Raw genomic sequence first — 21,524 nt, 5'->3', positions numbered from 1 at the left:
GCAGTGGCTTCTCTTGTTGCGGAGCACGGGCTCTAGGCGTGTGGGCTTCAGTAGTTGTGGCACCCGGGCTCAGTAGCTGTGGCTCGCAGGCTCTAGAGCACAGGCTTAGTAGTTGTGGCACACGGGCTTAGTTGCTCCGTGGCATGTGGGATTTTCCCAGACCAGGGCTTGAACCCACGTCCCCTGCATTGGCAGGCGGATTCTTAACCACTGTGCCACTGGGGAAGTCCTGTATTAGTTTTTAGATTTTCCTTGTTTTTGATGATTTTATTTATATCAGTATGGACTCAGACATTTATTTTAGACTTTGGGTATAATCCAGTACTACTTTATTTATTTTGTTGCTCCTGTTTTTATATTGGGAGCTCTTTCATTTGGCTCTTTTGTCCTTTTGACGTACTCCCATCATAATTTTGTATTTAACGCTTCCTTATTTCTGGCACTACAAAATATCCCAGGCTCATCTTGTGTATATTTCCTGCCCTAGTCTGAGAATCAGCTGTTTCTCCAAAGAGCCTTGGTTTCTTTTATTGGAAAATGGTATTAGATGCTGAGATCTGGGCTCTAGGTATGTCCCTTGCTGCTGAAGGGTCACTGCTTCTAGGTTCTGGATGATGATGATTTTGAGTAAAAGATAAAAACAGACAAGTTATACAGAACCCAACAGGCAAAACCTTTAGAGGCCCCTTGGAGCCTCCTTGGCTCCTCTATTCCACTCCATCACCTAGGACATCAGCTCATCCTGTCAGATCCACCTGCAGGGTCTATCCTGACCCCGACACTGGCTGCCACCTTCCCCCTCCTACTGTGGTCCAGGCTCCCATTGTGGATCTTGTGAAGCCCGGCAGTGGCTGTCTAACTGGTCTCCTGCGTCCTTCTGGACTCCTCCTCCTCAGGCTCTTTTCCACTCAGCAGCCAGTGGTAGGTCCTGGAATTTTAAAAAACTTTTTTGATAATGATTTTTATGGCAGTTTACAGTTGTAAGACATTGAATTAAGAAGAGAGAAAAGATGCTACTACTTTAAAATGTTTATTTTTTATTTTTAAAAATATTTTTCTTTAGGCTGTGCCGGGTCTTAGTTGTGTCACGTGAGATCTTAGTTTCGGCATGCATGCGGAATCTAGTTCCCCGACCAGGGATCGAACCCAGGCCCCCCGCATTGTGAGCCTGGAGTCTTACCCACTGGGCCACCAGGGAAGTCCCAAAAATGTTTGCTTTTATTTTTTTATTTTTTATATTTTTTTATTTGCGGTACACGGGCCTCTCGCCGTTGTGGCCTCTCCCGTTGCAGAGCACAGGCTCCGGACGCGCAGGCTCAGTGGCCATGGCTCATGGGCCCAGCCGCTCCGCGGCATGTGGGATCTTCCCGGACCGGGGCACTAACCCATGTCCCCTGCATCGTCAGGTGGACTCTCAACCACTGCGCCACCAGGGAAGCCCCCCAAAATGTTTATTTTTAAAGAACTTTTGTAGAGCTATAATTTATTTTAGAGTACACATATTTTATGTGTGTAGCTTGATGAACTTTTATACATGGATATACCTGTGTAATCACCCAGATTAAGAAATAGACATTCTGGGCACCTCAGAAGACCGTTTTTCCCATACCCAGTCACACAGCCCCCCTCACCCCCAGGGGAACCACTATTTGTGGCCATGCATTTAAAATGAGACCCATCAGGGACTTCTCTGGTGATCCAGCGGTTAAGACTCTGTGCTTCCAATGCAGGGGGCTTGGGTTCCATCCCTGGTTGGGGAACTAAGATGCCACATGCCGCACGGGGCTGCCAAAAAAAAAGGAAAATAAAGTGAGACCCATCACCGTGTGTGTATTCTCCAGCATAATCAGCTGCCTGGGTGCAGGAGTGGAGAATGTGGATATTCTGATTTGCCTACAGTTGGGGTTTGTCCAGGCAGGTATGATGGAGTGCAAGAGGGGCCAGGGAGTTGAGGGTATATGCAAGGAAGTGAGATTAAAGGATGAGATTTCCAGGATGAGACTGAAGCGTGAGAGCAGGCAGAAGGGGCAGCGTGAGCAAAAAGAGTTCAAAGAATATGTTGTGTTCTCAGAGTCTGGAGAGGGGACAGATCAGGAGTGGTGGGAGACTGGGCTAGAAAGGAAGATTTTAAGCAGGAGAGAGACATGGTCAGATCCCTTGTAGGAACAGAAAAGTGGTGGTGTTTATTCAGTCACCAAACGTTTATTGAGTGTCTCTGTATCTGGTCCTTTGCCAGTACTGGTAGAGGGGTATAGGAGTTAACCTGGATGTACTGACTATTCAATTGTGAGAAATGATCAGCTTAGAGAGGAGAGATGAATTCAAGACATTTCCTGAGTTAGAAGTGCCCGATGTTGATTAATGGAAGTGGTGAAGGGGTAGGAAAAGAGTTAAGGCATCCAAAACAGCACAGTTTTTCTGCAGCTTAATAGTCAGCCCTTTGTTTTACACTAAACACAATTTCTATCTCCATCCCCTCTCCACAAAGGCTGGAGATGGCTTAGAATGTTACTTTTGTGCATAGAAGTCGTTTGCTTTCTGGTGTGTGCCCTGAGCCAGGAATAGAGAGGTACACTCTGATTCTTGAAGTAAATGATTGCTGTATGTTTGCAGAAAGGCTCTTTATATAGGGAAGAATCTTGAAGCAGCCTGAATGCCCAACCCTTGGGGGAAAGTTTAGGCAAATTATGGGCTACCACCAGGTAGACCATTAGGTAGCTAACACAAAAGATACCTCTGTGGACCTGTGTTAGTACAAGCATGTTTGCATGTGAAGTCAGATTAAGAGCAGAAGGCTCTTCATTGGGTTTAGTGAGAAGATTTGGATACTGATCTTGGTTAAACCTCTTCCTAGTCACTCTCTTTGAGTCTCCATTTCCAGAAATGTAAAATGGGTGCAGTGATAATAATAGTTCCTTAAGCCCTCATGTGATGGTGGTAAAGATCCTGTGAAATACCTTATGCAAAGGCAGTTTATAACCCCTAGAGTAAACTACACACATTGGTTATTAGTAGCCGTGTGAGTGAATGCTGACCGGTTGGAGTAGGAAATCAGAGGGAAATTGTTGTCCTTTCTGTTCCTCTTTTTCCCCCTGTAACATTTTTTCAGTTTGTATTTTTGGTGTGTATGTGGGGGGACCAAACAGATTTCTGCCAGCACTGTCTAGCTGTTCTAATTTAAGCATGTGCAGCGTGTGCGGTGTTGGGCAGCTTAATTTTGCACGGAAGCAGCCAAGACTCTGAGCAGCAAGCCTTCCTGGGACTTGAGGTCATATATTGTGGACAAGCCAATGTTGTATTTCTGTGTCAGACCTGGACTATTCTTTGTCTTTCTGGACATGCAGATGGAGTTATTCCATTTTATTTGGTGTGGGTTTCACTGTCCCACAGCCCTCTCCTTTCCTTGGTGGAGCCCTAGGGGAGACTGGCTTATCTGGTAGTGTAGAGTAGTGTGTCTCAAACTCAAAAAAACATAGGGACTGGTGCCTCCAACCTATGTACTATCTGTGGATCCCACTTTTAGTAGCATTGGGGCAAAATGCTACTATGTTAGTTATTTATTGCTGTGTAACAAATTTTCTCAAAATCTAGTGGCCTAAAACAACACCAAATGTTATCCTTTCAGTGTGTGGATCAGGAATTCAGGAGCAGCCTAATGGAGGGTTCTAGGTCGAAGTCTTATGTTTGTCTTAAGCTGGTGCTAGTTGCTGGTGGGAAACTTCTGGTTGCACGTAGACCTCTCCATAGGTCATCTAAAATGTTCTCGTGACACCACACCTGGCTTCCCCCAAAATGGGGAACCCAAGAAGCAGCAGTGCTTTGTGTGTGTGTATGTGTGTTAAAATATACATAACATAAGGTTTACCATTTTAACCATTTTAAGTGTATAGTTCAGTGACATTAATTGCATTCATATTGTTGTATAACCATCACCATCACCCATCTCCAGAACTAGGTATGTATGTATGTATGTATGTATGTATGTATGTATTTAAAGTGTAGTTGATGTACAGTATTATATAAGTTAAAAGTATACAATATAGTGATTCACAATTTTTAAAGGTTATGGTCCATTTGTAGTTATTATAAAATATTGGCTATATTCCCTATGTTGTCAGAACTTTTTCATCTTCCTAAATGGAAACTGTACATATTAAACAGTAACTCCTCATTCTCTTCCCCACCAGCCCCTAGCAACCACCATCCTACTTTTTGTTTCTATGAATTTGACTACTCTAAATCATGCAGTATTTGTCCTTTTGTGATTATTTCATTAGTATAATGTTTTCAAGGTTCATCTATGTTGTAGGGTATATATAAGAATTTTATACTTTTTTAAGGCTGAATAATATTCCATTGTGTGAACATATCACATTTTGTTTATCCATTCATCTGTTGATGGACACTTGGATTGCTTCCACTTTTTGGCTGTTATGGATAATGCTGCTATGAACATTGATATACAGATAACTGTTTGAGTCCCTGCTTTTGATTCTTTTGGGTGTTTGCCCAGAAGTGTAGAATTGCAGCACTTTTTATGACCCAGACTTGAAGTCCTCCACCATCACTTCTGCCACATTCTATTTGTTAGAAATGAGGCCACATTCAAGGGGAGGATAGTTAGTCTCCACTTTTGGAGGGAAGAAGTGTCAAATTTGCAGATGTCTTTTAAAACCACTACAGCTACCTTTTGAGAGTGATCATATAATGCTAGGTTAATAGCAAACACACACTGAAATTCTTTAGTAGTACTTGATTATATGGTGGTCATCTTGATCAGTGCATCTCAACCTTTTTCATGCTGTTGCTCACCTGTAATCCATTTGTGGCATCTCAGCTGGGAAGCTCTAATAAAGATGGTTTGGATTATGGAAAAGCACAATAAAATATTCCTTAAGGAGACCTTGTGGACCACCAGCTCTGTGTTCACTAACACCCAGTGGTCCGTGGAATCCATAAGGTTCCTGCATAGTTCTCTACACAGAGTTGCTGTTTCTTTTCTCACCTTCAGTTTCCTGTACTTCCTTAATCTTCCTTTGTGCTTCTCTTCCTCTGTACCTATGCTGATTTACTTATATTACACCCTCTCCCAGAAACACTCTTCAGTCTCATTGCCTCCTTCATCACCTGGAAAATGCCTATTCATCTTTCAGGATTGAGTCAAGTGTCTCCTTTTCACTAGTTGACTTGGCCCTCCTTCCTCAGCCTCCTTCCTCTCCCCCTCTGCCTTAGAACTAGCCTTTTGCTCCTTGGTATCCTATTCTACCTTAAGTAGTCGTCTGTAGTTGCACCTGTGATGCTTTATTACAATTATTTGTGTGTATAGTTATACATTTATTCTTCCTGAGGATACTGCAGTAAGAGATAGATGTCTTTAGGGGTGTCTGTAATATCCTGGGGAAGCAGGCCATGTAAACATAAACAGGTAAACAGAGGAACAAATGAAATAATTACAGATTGGGTCAAATGTTATTTATGAAGGAAGCAAGCAGGAAACTGACACAGATTGGAAGGAGAAGGGGGCTACTTGAGATAGTCAGGGATTCTGAGGCTGCAGGAGGGTAAGGCTGTTTCCTGGGAAGAGTGGACAGGGGAAAGTGATTCAGGTGAAGTGAACAGACCCGGTATGGGAAGGTAGTATATGTCTGAGGAAATGAAAAGCCCTGTGTGCCTTGTAACATTGTCTTCCTGCCTCTGTCAGCTGTTGTGATCACATGACTTTATAGATTTTGCTCTGTATTTCTAAACCCTGGTACACTTCCTGGCCCAGAGTGGGTACTCAGAAAATGTCAGGGGAATTGATGAATTTCTCTTTTCTCTAATTTTTGTCATTCTTCTTGTGTCTTTACCTTTGATTGGCTACACTGCCCTTCTGTGGCTTCTTGGTTTAGTGACCAGTTATACCACTTGCTTAAGATAAGGTCACCATAGTAACCTAATTTACTATGAAGTTTAGCTTATCCGACCTTTCCAAGTTGAATTTTATTTTATTTATTTATTTTTTGGCTGTGCCGCATGTCTTGCGGGATCTTAGTTTCCCAACCAGGGATTGAACCCAGGACATGGCAGTGAAAGCACCAAATCCTAACCACTAGACCACCAGGGAACTCCCCCAGGTTGGATTTTATTTTTATTTATTTATTTTAATTTTTTTTCTGCAAGTTTTTTAGTTTTCTTTTTTTTTTTTAATTAATTAATTTTATTTATTTATTTTTGGTTGCATTGGGTCTTCGTTGCTGTGCCCGGGCTTTCTCTAGTTGCAGCGAGCGGGGGCTACTCTTCGTTGTGGTGCACCGGCTTCTCATTGCGGTGGCTTCTCTTTTTTTTTTTTTAATTTTATTTATTTATTTATTTATTTATGGCTGTGTTGGGTCTTCGTTTCTGTGCGAGGGCTTTCTATAGTTGCGTCAACTGGGGGCCACTCCTCATCGCGGTGCGCGGGCCTCGCACTATCGTGGCCTCTCTTGCTGCGGAGCACAGGCTCCAGATGCACAGGCTCAGTAATTGTGGCTCACGGGGCTAGTTGCTCCGTGGCATGTGGGATCCTCCCAGACCAGGACTGGAACCCGTGTCCCCTGCATTGGCAGGCAGATTCTCAACCACTGCGCCACCAGGGAAGCCCGTGGTGGCTTCTCTTGTTGTGGAGCACGGGCTCTAAAGCATAGGCTTAGTTGTGGCACACGGGCTTAGTTGCTCTGCGGCATGTGGGACCTTCCTGGACCAGGGCTTGAACCCGTGTTCCCTGCATTGGCAGTTGGATTCTTAACCACTGTGTCACCAGGGAAGTCCTCCTACCATTGTTTCTTGTTTTTTTGTTTTTTTTTTGTGGTATGCAGGCCTCTCACTGTTGTGGCCTCTCCCATTGTGGAGCACAGGCTCCGAACGCGCCGGCTCAGCGGCCATGGCTCACGGGCCCAGCCGCTCCGCGGCATGTGGGATCTTCCCGGACCGGGGCACGAACCCGTGTCCCCTGCATCGGCAGACGGACTTTTAACCACTGAGCCACCAGGGAAGCCCCGTTGTTTCTTTATTTAATATTTAACCAAAAGCAAATATACTGTATATTCTTATTTTCCTCTTTTGTAACACAGAAGGTATAAGATATGCGTGATTTTATAGCTTGACTTTTTAAAATTTGGAAATCTTTGTCAATTCATAGTTTGTTCTCATTTTTTTTTACAGCTGCATAATATTCTGTTTTGTGGATGTGCCAAGCAGCATATAAATCCAAGAACCATGAAGCTACTGGTTGATATCAGCCCATTAAATATTTTTCAAAACTTTTCATTTAAAAGTATTTATTTTTGCTTACACAGGTATTTTGTGACTAAATCCTTGTAAAAATTAAAACCACAAGCTAAAGTCTCTTGGCTATTCCCAATCCCTCTCTCCTCCCCAGAGCTAAGTTTTGTTTCAGTTTGGTTTTTAATGTCTGCTGCTTTCTGGGTAGTATTTCCATTAGAAATGTGACTCCTAGCTGCAATGTTAGTTTGGAAACTAGAGTCTCATCAGTAGCTGTTAGTTACATGTTGAAGCTGGAAATTCTCTCTCCCCTTTTCTGTCTATACATCTATACAGATTCCATTCACATCTCTTTTTTTTTTTTTTTTTTTTTTTTTTTTTTTGCGGTACGCAGGCCTCTCACTGTTGTGGCCTCTCCCGTTGGGGAGCACAGGCTCCAGATGCGCAGGCTCAGCGGCCATGGCTCACGGGCCCAGCCGCTGCGCGGCATGTGGGATCTTCCCGGACTGGGGCACGAACCCGTTTCCCGTGTATTGGCAGGCGGACTCTCAACCACTGTGCCACCAGGGAAGCCCCACATCTCCTCTTTTGTTAACCTTGCTGCATCTTCTCCAGCTTCCTTTATGGTTGTTCCAGTATTTGGGTTGAACCAGATAAAATTACTTTTTTTTTTTTTTTTTTTGCGGTACATGGACCTCTCACTGTTGTGACCTCTCCCGTTGCGGAGCGCAGGCTCAGCGGCCATGGCTCACGGGCCCAGCTGCTCTGCGGCATGTGGGATCTTCCCAGACTGGGGCACAAACCCGTGTCCCCTGCATTGGCAGGTGGATTCTCAACCACTCTGCCACCAGGGAAGCCCAAAATTACTCTTTTTGTCAGTAAAAAGCAATTGATTATAAGCTGTTTCACGTGGTTACACCATGTAGGTTTTTTTTTAATGTAGTTTTGTTTTTTTTCTTAATTTTATTGTAGTATAGTTGATTTACAATGTTGTGTTGGTTTCAGGTGTACAGCAAAGTGATTCAGTTTTTCATATCATATATTCATTCTTTTTTGGATTCTTTTCTCATACAGGTTATCACAGAGTATTGAGGAGAGTTCCCTGTGCTATGCAGTAGGTCCTTGTTGGTTCTAGTAGTTTTTTTTTTAATAAAAATTTTTTATACAGTTTTTAAAGGTTATTTTCCATTTATAGTTATTACAGAATATTGGCTATATTCACTGTGTTGTACAGTACATCCTTGAGCCTATCTTACACCCAGTAGTTTATGCCTCCCACTCTCCCATCCCTGTATTTCCCCTCCCCCTACCCATACCACTAGTTTGTTCTCTGTATTTGTGAGTCTGCTTCTTTTTTATTATATTCACTACTTTGTTGTATTTTTTAGATTCCACATGTAAGTGATATCATGCAATATTTTTGTCTCTGTCTGACTTATTTCACTTAGCATAATGCCCTCCAAGTCCATCCATGTTGCTGCAGATGGCAAAATTTCATTCCTTTTTTCTTTTTTTTAATAAATTTATTTATTTATTTTTGGCTGTGTTGGGTCTTCATTGCTGCATGCAGGCTTTCTCTAGTTGCGGTGAGCAGGGACTACTCTTCGTTGCGGTGCATGGGCTTCTTGTTGCAGTGGCTTCTCTTGTTGTAGAGCACGGGCTCTAGGCATCCAGGGTTCAGTAGTTGTGGCACACAGGCTCAGTGTTAGTGGCACGCAGGCTCTAGAGTGCATGCTCAGTAGTTGTGGCGCACAAGCTTAGCTGCTCCACAGCATGTGGGATCTTCCCAGACCAGGGCTTGAACTCATGTCCCCTGCATTGGCAGGTGGATCCTTAACCACTGCGCCACCAGGGAAGTCCCTCGTTCCTTTTTTATGGTGAGTAGTAGTCCATTGTGTGTGTATATATATATATATATATATATATATATATATATATACCATATATTCTTTATCCATACATCTGTTTTTTTTTTTATTTTTTAAAAAATATTTATATATTTAGGTTGCACCAGGTCTTAGTTGCAGCAGGCGGACTCCTTAGTTGTGGCATGTGAACTCTTAGTTGCGGCATGCATATGGGGTCTAGTTCCCGGACCAGGGATCGAACCCGGGCCCCTTGCATTGGGAGCGTGGAGTCTTGCCCACTGTACCACCAGGGAAGTCCCTCATCTGTTTTTTTAAAAATAAATATTTTATTTATTTATTCTTTTTTTTGACTGCGCTGTGCGGCTTGTTGGATCTTAGTTCCCACACCAGGGATTGAACCTGGGGCACGACATTGAAAGCACTGAGTCTTAACCACTGGACCACCAGGGAACTCCCTCCATTCCTCTGTTGATGAACACTTAGCTTGCTTTCATACCTTGGCAATTGTAAATAATGCTGCTGTGAACATTGGGGTACATGTATCTTTTTGAATTAGTGTTTTTGTTTTTGTTTTTGGATATATACGCAGTAGTGGAATTGCTGGGTCATGTGGTAGTTCCATTTTTAGTATTTTAGGTTTTGAGAAACCTCCATACTGTTTTCCACCAATTTACATTCCCATCAGTAGTGTACAAGGGTTCTCTTTTCTCTGCATCCTCACCAACATTTGTTATTTGTGTTCTTTTTGATGATAGCCATTCTGACAGGTGTGAGGTGATAGCTCATTGTTATTTTGATTTGCATTTACTTGATGATTAGCCATGCTGAGCATCTTTTCGTGTGCCTGTTGCCCATCTGCATTTCCTCTTCGGGAGAATGTCTATCCACAGAGTAGTTTTTTTTTTTTTTTCCCACAGAGTAGTTTTTTTTTTTTTTTCCCACAGAGTAGTTTTAAAACTTAGTTGGAAAAACAAACAGACAAACAAAAACTTAGTTGGTGTCTGGTTCTTCTCAAGGGCAGAGGCCAGAACCACATACATTTTATAATTTCTTCCAAGACCTGGAATTGACTGGCCAGATCAAAGTCACTTAATAATGTTCTGTTGGCTGATGAATCTGAGCTGTCCCCAAGGCAGCTGTGCAGTTGTGAGGCACCAGGCCTTACTGGGTTGATCTCTTAAGATCAACTGCTTGTCTTCTTCTGTGAAATGGCAGTTGGGTTTCCCCATCCACAATGAGTGACTTGTATCCTTGTCACACTTTAGAGAAGTAGGGAGAACAACCTTCTTAGGAAAACTTACTGACCCCTTGGTTATTCTTGATCCTCCTGGAGAGATTTGTGTAGTCTGCAGACAGTGGGATGCCTGTGCCCTGTGAAGTTTTTGAACAAGGGAGTAGCTTTTAGCTAGCTAAGGGCCCAGAGGTCCTTCATACTCTGAGTGTGTGCAGTGGAGTTGCTAGCCTAGGATTTTGCAGTTATTTCTGTGGGTCCAGACTTACCAGACTTTTAGAAGGCACTGACCAAGTGCAAATTCAAAAGAATTTGGGGTTGTACTGAGGTGCCAACTTTTTATTTTGCCAAATAAGGATATTTAAAATAAATATCTAATTATATTTTTTATATTTAATACATGTTCATGGTACAACATTCAAAACAAACAAAAGGATATATATTGAATAAAATAAGTCTCATACTTCCTCTCCAGTTCCTTAACTATCCAGTTCCCCTCCCAAGAGGCAAACCGGGTTGCTTGATCATCCTTCCAGAGATAGCCCACGCATTTAAAAACAGGTACGAATGTATTGGCTCTCTCCCCTCCCCCAAATGAATGGTAGTGCATTCAATACCGTTTCAATCTTGAGTTGTTCCCCGCCCCCCGCACTTTTCTTAGAGATCTTTAAAAATCAGTACATAGAGAGCTGCCTTATTCTTTTTAATGGCTGCATAATGTTAGTAAGGATTAAAAACAATTACCATTGTTTTAATTTCAAAAGTATATTTAAGCACCAAAAAATTAGAAAGAATGTGATCTTAGTAGGAAAGTTCTATAAATTAAATAAATTTAGTTCTGTGAAAAATTAATTCTGCACGTTTTTCCAAAGACCTGTTTGAAAACTATAGCTAGAGATAGTAAACCACTAAAGAAAGGGCTTTGAATAGGAGTGAGTTAGGGAGGCTTACTAGTCTCTGGTAGGCTGACTGAATGAGAGGGCAAGAGGAATGCAGTTGAGATATCCGTATCCTTCTCCTCATTTTATAGGGAGGAATAGACTTAGGGAAGCCTCCTTTATGTCCTACCATTGTACTACTCAGTTCACGATATCGTACAGTTAGCTAGTCTGTTGTCAAGATAGCTTATATTTAGTCAAGATAGCTTATATTTATGGCAGTTGTGTGTAAGTTGGATTGGAGTAGGGGGACTAGTTTCAGGGCTGTTTATTCCTTTTGTTAATATCTTTTGAGCAATTAATGTATGCATAATACCATTAGGAATTTTGAAAAGCATACCCTGTCAGTCCTGTGTGAGAAACACCCACATGAAGTGATTGGGGCCTGAACTTGGAGAGTGACTGAAATTGGAATGGGCAGCTGAAGTCTGAGAGCTTTGGGTTTGAAGAACTGACAAGACACTTGACCTTTGGGAAGAATAGGGAGAATAGAATTCATTTGCTGAATGTTTATTGAATGCCCAGTATCTGCAACCTTCTGTGGTTAGTTAACTCCAAGCGTACTGCCTTAGCAGATACTAGTCTAGGGTTGAAGAGGACACAGTGTACAGATGACACAAGAAAGCAGGCCTTTTCATTTAGGTAGCACATATTTATTAGGACAGTAGGGTACTAAGTGTTAGATGTAAGAAGAAGGAAATGGTGCATGTCCAAGTTGTAGGGAGACAATAACGAATAGGTAGAGTATAAACTTTCTCAATCTAGAATAGCATTCTGATTAATACAAGTGTATTTAAGAGAACAATTGCATATTTATTTTTCTTTATTTTTAACCATTTATTTATTTTTGGAATGAGCAATACATTTATATGGTTGAAAAATGAAAAAGTATTAAAAGGTATACTGCAAAAGGTCTCCATCCCACTTTTGCCCCTCCCTGCCGCTATACCCAGTTCCCCTCTTGTATCAGTCAAGTTTAATGCTGGAAACAGAAACCATTCAGTGTACTTGAACCACAAAAGGATTTAACACAAGAAATCGGCTACTTACAAGATTGTTGGAAGAGTTGGAGGAGTGGGACCCAAGGGGGCTGCCCTTAGAGTATAAATTTGAAGGACCCACCACTGGAGCTGTGATCTGGAGGTCAGGAATTCACTACTGCTACTGCCACCCCCACCATTGCTGCTTGACACTCAAGAAGCCAGTGACTAGACATTAGACCCTTACCATCGTAGACCAGCATGTCAGTAGCACCTGGGAGCTTGTTTAAAGCTCTTAGACCTTAGCTCCATCGACTGAATCAGAATCTGCATTTTAACAAGATCCTCTGATGATTTGCATTGCATGGAAGTTTGAGAGGTCCTGCACTGGAGCACTGCATCTGGCCGCTACAGTTGCTTCCAAATCCACAGGTCTCCATGACCTTGATTGCCAGTTGTAAGGGAGTGAAGGAAATGTAGTTGTTGGTTTTCCCAACTCTCAATCTAGAAGAGTGGATTGGAGATTGAAAGAACCCATCTAGTGAACTGACCATACCTCCACAAGTAACCAGTGTTAGTTTCTTATGTATTCTTCTAGATGTTTTATGCATATTTAAGCATGTATGAATATATATATTCTTTTTCATCTTGTTAAAAAAATAAGCAGTAACTTACTTACCATACACAGTGTTCTGCACCTTGCTCTTTTCATTTAATAGTTCATCATGGGAGAGCTTTCCATATCATGACATAGAGCCATCTTCTTTTTAACAACTTCATAGTACTCCAATATATAGATAACAAAATTCTTAAAATTCTTAAAATTGAGACTAACACAATCTGGGTTGCATGGTCATTTGAATTTTTTAACACATGTAAAATATAGTCTAGTTGTTAAATGTTTGCTTCCTGCCTCATTTGTGCTTGGGTCTTGTGTATATGTCATCTTGTTTAACTTGCACTGCAGCACAGTGTGTTGGGTATCCTTCTTCCACTTTACATGAAGGAACTCAGGCTCTGAAAGGTTAATTTAATCACAGACTAAGGAATATCCTGGATGGGATTTGAACCCCAGGTCTGTTAGCCTTCATAATTTTCAATTTGACACAATGACACAGAACCTCTAAATGATAGGCTTTATTTAGTACTTTGAGACCTACTCCTTTGGGAAGAGGTTTGGAAGGGTATCATTTTGATTATTTTGGGTGGGTATTAAAGGCATTTAATTTTCTTTTTTTTTCCTGACTCAGGTATCCAGCTCACATAGAAGATATTGATTACGAAGAAGGAAAAGTACTCATCCATTTCAAGCGTTGGAACCATCGTTATGATGAATGGTTCTGCTGGGACAGTCCTTATTTACGCCCTTTAGAGAAAATACAGCTGAGGAAAGAGGGCTTACATGAAGAGGAAGGATCATCTGTGAGTAACAAATCTGGGTAATTCAGTAATGAGTGGGGTCAGCCGTTAGGTACTTTATGTTCCAGCCTTTGATGTTTAGTGTGAAAGTCTATAGCATCTGGGGACCATCCTTATTTAGGCTTGTAGTGCAACTCTGAGATCTCCATGGCCCTGGGTGGGGGGGGGGGGGGGGTTGTTGAAGAATCTCAGCTGTCATCTGTTTGTATGACGTGATGGATTTGACAGCTCATAAACTAACTTGGTTGAGACTGCATTGATGATGAATGGGGACTTTCTCTATTTTACACCACTGTGTCCCTTTAGATCATTTAGTAAGCTCATCTGCTGTCTGATCATTTATTAAGCAATCATTCCATGTGGAGCATTGTGCTAGCCTCATATTAAGGTCTTTTATAAGACCTTGAAGAATATTCATTCTTCAAAATGTAGCAATGCAAACTGTGTGCCGGGAAAACAGTATGAAATATTAATGGTGAATGAGTGCCTCCTTTGTCAAAAGACCCTTTAAAAGTGTGGATGGCATTAGGTGGCATGAATGCTGCTTCCCTTAAGATGAAGTAGACTCTCTCCTTCCAGCTTGTGTAGTTGGTATGTTCCCTGGTGGTCCTGGGCTCTTAGACTCACTTTCAGGGACAGGATAGGATTATCATTGGTGCTGTGCTATGGCTGTCCAAAACTCTTAAAATGGCAAAAATCTGTGTCTAGCCCTTTTGTTTTGGCTCCCAATGCTGAACAGCAGAAACATCTTCCTCCATCCCAGTAGCCATCTCCCCTTCCTGCCCTTGTCAATTTCAGCTTCTTTTATGAATTCTGTTACTATGTATGTCCTATGAAATTGGATTGGTAACAGGATCTTTTTTGTTTTTTAATATTTTTTAGGAATTTCAAATAAATGAGCAGGTCCTTGCTTGCTGGTCTGATTGTCGTTTTTACCCAGCCAAAGTCACTGCTGTTAACAAGGATGGTAAGGCATTTGAGTTGTAATTGTTTTTACTCTTGACTTAAGGGTGAGTTTGTAATTTTGGAGTTTGAGAGTATATTTTCAGTATGTATATATTGCCTAGGAATCCTCTCTCTTTAAGTTAATTACTCTGTCAGGAGTTAGGAAGAAATTATAAATGGAGAGAAAGGTAGGTTAAAGAGGGGGAGTTTGGTTCTTTGCCTTCTAAAACAGTCATGGTTCATCTGTCACTCTGCTGGGAAGTGTGTAGGTTCTTGCTGTCTAGGAGTTCCTAATATAATAGATGAAATAAGTCCCTAATATTCCTTTTAGTTATTTGTGAACAGCCTAGAAATTAAGCAAACAGCAAACTTTTCTTAAAAATGTGCTTTGTGGATGCAAGGTGATTGAGAGTGGTCTGTAGTATCAGAGTTACTAGTTGAAATTGGGGTACTGGGATTTAGAGCACTGAGCTGGAATGCCTTTGCCAGAGTTTAGAACATGTGAGGAGTCAGGACCGGGAACATGTCCCAAAGAGGCTCATTTTGCTAATACAAAGGCAAGAGAAGAGGAGGGTTATGAAGGTAATATGTGTGGTCAGCATCCTGACACACAGAGAACACACTGGGGGTTCAAGTGATACCTTTTTTCCTTTTTTTTAACATTTTCTGCCAAGATGTTTGTGGTATGTCCATGATTCCTGCAGTGAATGTTTAGGGCAAACAGACCTCTTAGTACCAGTGTTGGGGTGACTCTAAGGCCACACTGATTTTTCATTCAAGGAAGTTATTCAAGTATTTATTCAGCACTCTGCTGGACTTTGGGGTGACCAAGAAGTTTTGTCTGAGAATGGGTTGAAATGGTCAAAAATGAACATACATTTGCGTGTAGCAGAAATTTTAGTTCCTCTCTTGCTACATTCACGCCACCCCCAGTCCCGGCAGCTATTAGACCAGTGTGGGTTGACAGATGTAGGTTATCCTTAAACCACAGTTCTTTTACCACAGGCCTCCAAAGCAAGGTTGTATCTTCTAAGTTGTCTAAACAGTTACTGATCCTCCTGTTCATGGATTAAGTCTTTTTGGATAGTCCCTTGTTTCCCTAAGTTACTTTATAAGCCAGTGCTCAAAATAAAATCCTGTTACTATTTTTCATATGTATCACTTTAACCTAAAAATTTATTTTAAAGGAAAGCTTACATGTTATTAAACTGCTTTAAATCCTTTTAGTAAAAGACGTAGTTTATTATATCAAACACTCATTAAATACAATTTATAGATCCATTTTTATTAAAATGGTGACTGATCTCACTTAATATGGGGAAAATCAAGTCAAACATAGAAGAAAAAGCTACAAGGATATACTGTACAGCACAGGTAATATAGCCAATATATATTTTTAATAAATTTATTTTATTTATTTATTTTTGGCTGCATTGGGTCTTTGTTGTTGCACGCGGGCTTTCTCTAGTTGTGGCAAGTGGGGGCCACTCTTCGTTGCGATGCGCGGGCTTCTCATCATGGTGGCTTCTCCTGTTGCAGAGCACGGGCTCTAGGCGCGTGGACTTCAGTAGTTGTAGAATGTGCGCTCAGTAGTTGTGGCTCGTGGGCTGTAGAGCACAGGCTCAGCAGCTGTGGTGCACAGGCTTTGTTGCTCCGCGGCATGTGGGATCTTCCCGGACCAGGGCTCGAACCCGTGTCCCCTGCACTGGCAGGCAGATTCTTAACCACTGCACCACCAGGGAAGCCCTGGGTCTGAAATCTTTTGAACTGATCATTTAAGGACTAAAAGTCATTGACTGAATTATTGGCCGTAGTTAATTAAGGTTTTTAAATGTCTTTTAAACTTTGGCAACCAGAGCTTTGCAAGTTGTTTTAAAAAATCTTTTCAGTTTATTTCCTCCATGAGCTAAAATTATAGGAGGGAGAGTCTTGAGGTAATTTGTTCCTACAGTGGTCATTTGCTACCCTAATATATTAGTTCTGTAAGCTTCAAATTCTGTTCAGTGAATTTTAGTTAACTGGAGGACATTGAAAATGAGTGGATATTTTTGGGAGAACCTGTTTTCCCCAGAGTTCTTGAGTCTGAAGTCCTGTATTATGCTGCCATCCTTTCTGGTTCTTGAGATTAATTGGAAGAGGGAGGAGAAGGAGGGACATGGGGGAGGGGCAATCCTGAAAGTTAATGGAACCAGCTGTGTGGCATTAATGCTACCGTGGACAGCGAAGGAAAGCTAGCCTTTGTGGGTGCTCAGATCTGTGCCTGATTTTGAGATGAAATAATGACTCTTAGGTGCTGCCTTTGGGTTAGGTTTAATCCAGGGGAGCTGGCAGTTTCTAGCTCATGATTTATCCTAGTAACTCAGTTGCAGGATTGGGAGGGACAATGCTGGACTCTAATTTCACTCTTTCTCTGGTTAGCAGGGGCCACCACGGCTTAATGGTGCTGTGAGAAGAACCTCTGCAGGCAAGGTGGTGCCTTTATTTCCTGTAAAAGTTATTCTGTCTTTTTGGTGCTGCTAGGAGGAGACTGGGGATATAGTGAAGTCACTTTCTATAGCTTCATCTTAAGAAGGCTTTGTGTGATTTTTCTGCCATTCTTAACCTCCTTGATGGTTTTGCTGAGGCTGAGCATTGACTGAGCAGGCTGGTGGGTAGTGGCCCTAGCCAGAGTGGAGAGCACTGGCTGCTGGCATTGGGAATCTGGCATGACTGAATCACAACCAGATAGCAACTTTTATTTTTTTTAATTATTTTTTTGCAGCAATAAACTTGACATGTTTATTAATCAAACTATCACTTAAATTAAAAAAGTGCATAGAAAATAAACATGTCTTAAAACTCCTTTTTTTTTTACAACTATGTACACTTTTTACTTTTACATTCAATCTTTTGTTGACAGCTTTCAGCACTATTATTTTTTGCACTGTTAAAGTATTTTCCTTCATCCCTGTCACAGGGAGTTAACACTGATGTATTTCAGACACACTTTTTCTTTTTTTTCTCTCTTTTTCTCTACGCAGAAGCTTGGAAGAACACAAGGAAAAAAAACCCCAAAAGATCTGTTTTACATGAATAAGTTGTCAAGAAATGTCTTATTTCTAGAAAAGAAGCTTGTCATCTGTTGAGTTTTTGATAGCAACTTTCAGTTTCTTTTTTTTTTTTTTTTTTTTTTCGTTAACCCTGCCGAACCCGCGTCTCCTGCATCAGCAGGCGGACTCTCAAGCACTGCGCCACCAGGGAAGCCCCTTAGGGATATTTTTTATTGCTGTCTGGAGAAAATGTTTTTTCTAGTTATATCTTCTATGTGTTAATTGCTAATATAGAGAAAAACTTTTTGTTTTTTTTTTTTTTTTTTTTTTTTTTTGCGGTACGCGGGCCTCTCACCGTTTTGGTCTCTCACGTTGCGGAGCACAGGCTCTGGACGCGCAGGCCCAGCAGCCATGGCCCACGGGCCCAGCCGCCCCACGGCGTCTTCCCGGACCGGGGCACGAACCCGTGTCCCCTGCATCGGCAGGCAGACTCTCAACCACTGCGCCACCAGGGAAGCCCCAGAGTTTCTTAAGGGAGTTATTTAGCACTTGGAAACTGGGGAGAGCAATGCCATGTTATTTAGCCCTTTTCATCTGGAATGATTCCTTGGCAATGGCAGTTAAGCATCATTTTGTGTGAAGGCAGCCACACCTGGTAGCCTTGTTAGATCCTTGGTCTGTGTTGGAGAAAAAGAAGGGATTCTGCTTCCAGGGAATCTTTGTTTGGAAGCCATCTCTGGTGAGTTGACCTCACCTCTGCTCAGCTCCCTGTTTTTATGCCGAGGATGTCAGACCCGCTTGTCTGTCAGGGGGTTTGTGCCCCTGCTCTGCAAGGCATTCTCTGGGGGAAACTGAAAGTAGGTTCACATTTACAACAAAATGAGGAATCATTCCTTCCTGTTGATTTGTGGTTAACTTGAGTGCACAGGCGAATCAGGTCCCTCTTCCTTAAAATTATGCATATCCTTGGGTCTCGCCCCCCTCGTCCCCTCCTTGTACCCCAGTTCAATCTCTTTGTTCATTGCCTGAAGTCTGCATTTAAACTGGGAGATTTTATGGAAATGGTCTTATTTCTAGAGTCTCTGGTTGAAGCAGTTACTATTTTTCGTTTTCTTCATGCTGTAACTGAACCTACATTTGAAATGTGGGAACACTGGGACTATGAGCAGCTTCGAATAGAGATAAAAGGACAATTTAGGCCCATACATGTAGCTGCTAGCTCGGCTCCTACCTTCAATGGGGGAAGGAGGTTCTCTGTCAAAGTGACTTGGTAGATGATGGTAATTAGAACCACATATTGATCCCTTGCTCTGTGACAGTCCCTTTGCTAAGCAATTTCCATATCTGATCTTATTTAGTCTTCACATAAACGTGGAAAGGTTGTTGCCGTCAACCCCATCCACATTTTACAGATGAGGAACTGGGCTCACAGGAGAAACTGCTTGAGGTTACAGAGCATATAGGTAAATGGTAGCCTGAGGTCTGCATGGAGGTCTGTGGTGCTCCAAGTTTCCTGAAACTGCAGTTCCTACAGTACCACGCTGCTTCTCTGGATCAGGGTTTTCCTTAAACAGCAGAAGTTGTCAGGGCCAGATGCTTGCTGGTGGTGTGTGTGTGTGTACGTGCACCTGATATGGTAGGGTGAGTGTAGATGGTCTGTACTTCCTGGAGCCCGGTGGTGTCTTGAGAGCCCTGATTGGAGACAGGCCCTGTCCCAGTCCCTGCTTGATGATTATAAGCAGTTCATTCTCCTTGCTCTAGACTCCTCTGAGCAGTTAGAAATGGGAGAAGGAATTGGACTAGATGAGCATTTTTGGAAATTGTTGGCTACAGAACCTAAGCCCATTATGTAAAATTCCTAAGAGGAAAAGACTTAGGGGGAGGTTGCCTGCAAACATCCACTTATCCCATCCCTCTGCCCACCCCCTTAGGCACATCAGGACTTTGAGAAACCATGTTTGAAAGCTCCTATCCATGATATTATGGAATTCTCTGACTCCTGGAGAATGAGCAGGGTAGTAAAAGGGCCCTGAATCACAGTTATGGTAGATTTCAAGAGCAACAGAAATCTGTCCTTTCTAGAGTCACCTGTTTCCTTGGTCCTAGAGAAGATGAGCTTTCTATACGTCTCTAGTTTTGTTCTTACATCCGTTCTGCTATTACTGACTTCTGTAAGTTTGTCTGATATGCTGAGTTCTTAACCCCCAGAGGGGAAAGCCAGGAAGCTTTGTTTCATCTGGTAAAGACAGGAGCTTCTTAAGGGAGCCTGTGGCAGGTGGCCTTTGTGTCAAGAATGTTCTTATTTTGGATTCTGTCACTTACATGTTTTTTGTTAGATGTGGTCTGTGGCCATGGGAGAGCTCTGTTGCCAGCCACCCTTGGGAGGATTCCGTGGGAAGACATTCTTTTAGTTATGCATGAAACCATTAAAGTAGATTTGGGGCCTCTCTCCAGAAGTGGGTCTAGACCACTGTTGTCTGTGGGATGTGTTGTTTTGTTCCCTCTGATTTATTGAAGCCCAGGTTAGGCTATGTGCATGATCAAGGGAGAAAGTTTCAAGATGATCCCTTGTAGTTCTTTGGAAGTAAAAAGGGTCAGGGCCAGGATATTGTTATCTAAGGACAGTGGCCCCTGAGCACCTTTGGCCATAGTTTGGGTCATTTCAGAGTGGCCAGTGGTGCTTTGGCTTTGTGGTTTGGAATTGAGGCTGAGGGACTTGGGGAATAGGCAGTGTAGGGTGGTGGGAGAAGAATTAGTCAGAGGCCAGCAGACAGGCTTGGGTCCTGCTTCTAGCTCTGTTGTAGACTTGCATGGAACTCGGGGTCCATCCCTTCATCTAAGGCCTCCATTCTGAGCCTGCTGTCAGGAGTAAGCTTCAAAATTGACTTCAAGTAGCTGAAAATGTTGGACTTTTGGGTAGCATTTTGTCCTTCTGGATGTTTGAAATGTCTGTAAAAATGGAGTTTTCATTTTTTTTTTTTTTTTTTTTTGCCGTATGTGGGCCTCTCACTGTTGTGGCCTCTCCCGTTGCAGAGCACAGGCTCCAGACGCGCAGGCTCAGCGGCCATGGCTCACGGGCCCAGCCGCTCCGCGGCATGTGGGATCTTCCCAGACCAGGGCACGAACCCATGTCCCCTGCATTGGCAGGTGGACTCTCAACCACTGCGCCACCAGGGAAGCCCGACAGTTTTCATTTTTTTTTTTTTTTTTTTTTTTTTTTTTTTCCTTGCGTTATGCGGGCCTCTCACTGTTGTGGCCTCTCCCATTTGCGGAGCACAGGCTCCGGACGCGCAGGCTCAGCGGCCATGGCTCACGGGCCCAGCCGCTCCGCGGCATGTGGGATCTTCCCGAAACGGGGCACGAACCCGCGTCTCCTGCATCGGCAGGCGGACTCTCAAGCACTGCGCCACCAGGGAAGCCCCCGACAGTTTTCATTTTGATGTAACTGTTGATGAACTTTGTTGATAAGGTAGTTGAAAGTATAGGCTTGGGTGGCTTGTTGGCATGCTTAATATTTAAGATTTCTTGAGAATTGGGTTCTTAAGGTCCCCACCCCCAAACCCCCATCCTTAGACTGGCCAGAGCTTTGCCATGGTTGCTTGAAAAGAGTCTGTTTAGAGCTCCACAGCCTTGCTTATTATCATTGCTCCTTTGCTTGCCAACACCCTCACAATAGAGGCAGGAAGACAGGAACCCAGGCCTTTGCTGTAAGTATTCATCAATCATTGCTGACGTGCCTTGTGTAGAATCCTTACCATAGCCTGTCATCTCATTGCTTGCTTTAACCAACCAACTGTATATACCTCTGTAAGTATTATTTATATATATGTGTGTGTGTGTGTGTGTGTGTGTGTGTGTGTGTGTGTGTGTGT

General features: G+C 42.5%; 1 protein-coding gene across 1 annotated transcript in view; it reads left to right on the top strand.

The window, feature by feature from the left end:
* The window catches only part of PHF20 (PHD finger protein 20), a 138,312-nt gene that overhangs the window by 26,703 nt on the left and 90,085 nt on the right, over positions 1–21,524 (top strand). The window contains exons 4-5 of the mRNA XM_007447754.1: positions 13,510–13,681; positions 14,561–14,645. Of these exons, the coding sequence (XP_007447816.1) occupies positions 13,510–13,681; positions 14,561–14,645 (257 nt within the window). The remainder of the gene's footprint in view (positions 1–13,509; positions 13,682–14,560; positions 14,646–21,524) is intronic.

This window comes from Lipotes vexillifer, unplaced genomic scaffold, assembly GCF_000442215.2.
Source record: "Lipotes vexillifer unplaced genomic scaffold, Lipotes_vexillifer_v1.1 scaffold397, whole genome shotgun sequence".
NCBI lineage: Eukaryota > Metazoa > Chordata > Mammalia > Artiodactyla > Lipotidae > Lipotes > Lipotes vexillifer.
The sequence above is the reverse complement of the archived record's forward strand: the minus strand, read 5'-3'. Positions and strand labels throughout refer to the sequence as shown.